General features: G+C 34.1%; 1 protein-coding gene across 1 annotated transcript; it reads left to right on the plus strand.

The window, feature by feature from the left end:
* The first annotated feature begins 696 nt into the window (after positions 1–696).
* LOC108968534 lies at positions 697–1,464 on the plus strand. The gene has a single exon (XM_018932626.1). It carries the CDS (start codon positions 753–755, stop codon positions 1,203–1,205), a length of 453 nt encoding a protein of 150 aa, XP_018788171.1. The 5' UTR covers positions 697–752; the 3' UTR covers positions 1,206–1,464.
* The last annotated feature ends 1,038 nt before the right edge of the window (positions 1,465–2,502 follow it).

Consider the following 2,502-nt stretch of genomic DNA (forward strand, 5'->3'; position numbering starts at 1 on the left):
GCATGAATTCAGTGGTAAACGAAATCTCCAAAATTGCCAAGTCTCACGAACTGAGGCTTAGACAGCATGTTAATGAGGAAGCCTCCAAACTCATCAAAACTGCTGGACCTTCCGACCTAGTGTCTAGTGACCTAGACACAGTAGCAGCAAATATATTTCTTACCATTAAGGTTTTAAGTATTTCTCCCAATTAATTGGACTAGAATTGTTGTTCGTTTTTTATTTTTACATACTAGGCGCAATTGTAAAATAATAAAAATAAAAAAATACCCTTTAAAAAAACTAAGAAACAGAAGAGTTAAGGAAATAGAAAGAAGCAATGAATTCTAAGTAGCATTTTGGTGATTTAGAGTGTTCTTACAGAGTGGTAGCATATTTCTTGACTATGTTTATAGGTCTTTTTACTTCTCATAAAATTTCAGGCACCCACTTTTATTCCTTTAAATTACCAGAAAATAAAGTAATGATTAATCTGTCATTGAATTTTGTAATTATGGCCCTGAGATTATAGCCTACCTGTCGCTCACTCCTTACTGCTTCTCGAACCCTTAGTAGTCGGTTAGGTAAAATATCTGAACACAAAAGGAATTATTAGTGAACACAAACTTTACTAAGTACCTGTAATTAAGGATACCTGCTTGAAATGCTTATAAAGCTGAGGTTTTTCAGAATTATCAACATTCTCATCTGTACTAGCCTCATCATAACAAGTTAAGTGTTAAACCTTACAAGATATTAAGCTCAAATACAAAATGGCAGAAGATCTCTACATGGATTTTGATAGTGACTTGACGTTCCACTTGAACATGGATCTGGATACAGACCTAAATTTTGATGTGGACATGGAGTTCTATGACGACGAAACCGAAAGACAACGAGAAGAAACAATAAAACGTGACATACAGCACAGCTCTTCGAAACCTCTCCTCCAATATCACCTTTTTGTATATCGAAAGGAACTAAGACGGCGTAAAATGAATCGCTTACATCTAACGAAGACGAAAATTGATCTCACTGGAGGCCTGCTGATAAATTGTGAAGGCAAGATATGTGATTTTTCTCCCCAAGATATCGACGCCTTCACACGACAGGTGGATTTCAAGGATCGTTTGGTGCAGCAGCATTCGGCATTATACGCCGACATCGACGAAGTAGTTGAGAAGGACGTGGAAGGCAAACTCATTTTGAAGTGTAACGTAGCGTGAATGTTATMTAACTAYTACTATTGGAGTTATAGGCCTAAACTATTTGMTCTGTAATATTTTGTTTTTATTTAGGCAAATTAGTAATAAGTTCTTGATATTATATTACAAATATTATCTATGTACACAAGTAAAATTTTATTAAGATATAATTTAAAATTTTATAAGTAAGATCGCGAAATCCTCAGATGACTCAGAGCATTCTTCTGATGCGTTCCGCGATTAACTGTTTTATCAAAGTTTAAAAACTGAACTATATAAATAAAAGCATGACCCAAGTTAAAAAACTGTTAAAAAATAGTATATAAATAAACTTTTACATACTCGATATCTTGAATTTGATCCCTACAAAAGTAATGTCACTTTTTGTTTAGGTGACACAGGAATTCCGCAGTACAAAATAGTCATAGCAGACTTTGGAAAAAAGCTTTCATCATTAGGTATACACACTTAAAAACTAGGAAAAGAAAATCGTAGAGTTGAGCTTACTCAGATAGACATAAGAGTGCAGAGTGAAGTTTAACATTTGCACTGGAGAGAACTTCCTTATAAAATAAGGAAAGTGAAAATATGAAACCTTTATTTAGAAATAATGTTTATTTAACTAAAATCCAATTATGCAATCTCTCTTTCGCGCGCCCCAACCATTGAATTCGATATCATTTTCTTATCACTCCAACTTTTTTATTAAACTTTGTATCTGCAACGGGATGAGCGCTTCGAAGCTTCAGTCGAACGTATGTTTTTAGCGGGTGATAAACAACTAAAAAGTATTATGGTATGAGTGCATATGCCTTTGACTACCTGTGTGAATTGTAAAAAAAATTTCTTTGTTGAGATGCACGAAGTTGTTGACGTGATCGTTAACTGAACTAAAAAATACAAGTGTTTAATTAGAATATTGAAAAGAATAAGACAAATCATTGTTTTTCAACTAGGTAGGTATTAACTCATAAGCATACATATGTTGTGACAAAAAGTCGTTCCGATATTGTAATTAAATTCCCCAGGTAAATGCTCTTGCGTTTGTGTTTTGCTGGCACGATTTTCCAACCAATTTGTTTACAGCAGCCGTTTAAGTCGGTACACCTTAGTAGTGCGTTGCGATTTTTATAATGGATAAAAACATCGAACAAAGAATTTGTTTCAAATTTTGTATTTGTAACGAAATTTCGTGTGCGGAATCGTTGCGAATATTGGAAAAGGCTTACGGTGATTCAGTTTTATCAAAATGATCGATATTTGTGGTGAAAACGAGGTCCACTCTCTTTATCTAGAGGCTTTTTAGTCATAAGGTGGC

This window comes from Bactrocera latifrons, unplaced genomic scaffold (assembly GCF_001853355.1).
Source record: "Bactrocera latifrons isolate USDA-ARS-PBARC rearing strain unplaced genomic scaffold, ASM185335v1 scaffold_22, whole genome shotgun sequence".
Lineage (NCBI taxonomy): Eukaryota > Metazoa > Arthropoda > Insecta > Diptera > Tephritidae > Bactrocera > Bactrocera latifrons.

What these genes read in the sequence shown, in the direction of transcription:
- LOC108968534 (XM_018932626.1), top strand. Translation starts at nt 753, where the DNA reads ATGGCAGAAGATCTCTACATGGATTTTGATAGTGACTTGACGTTCCAC.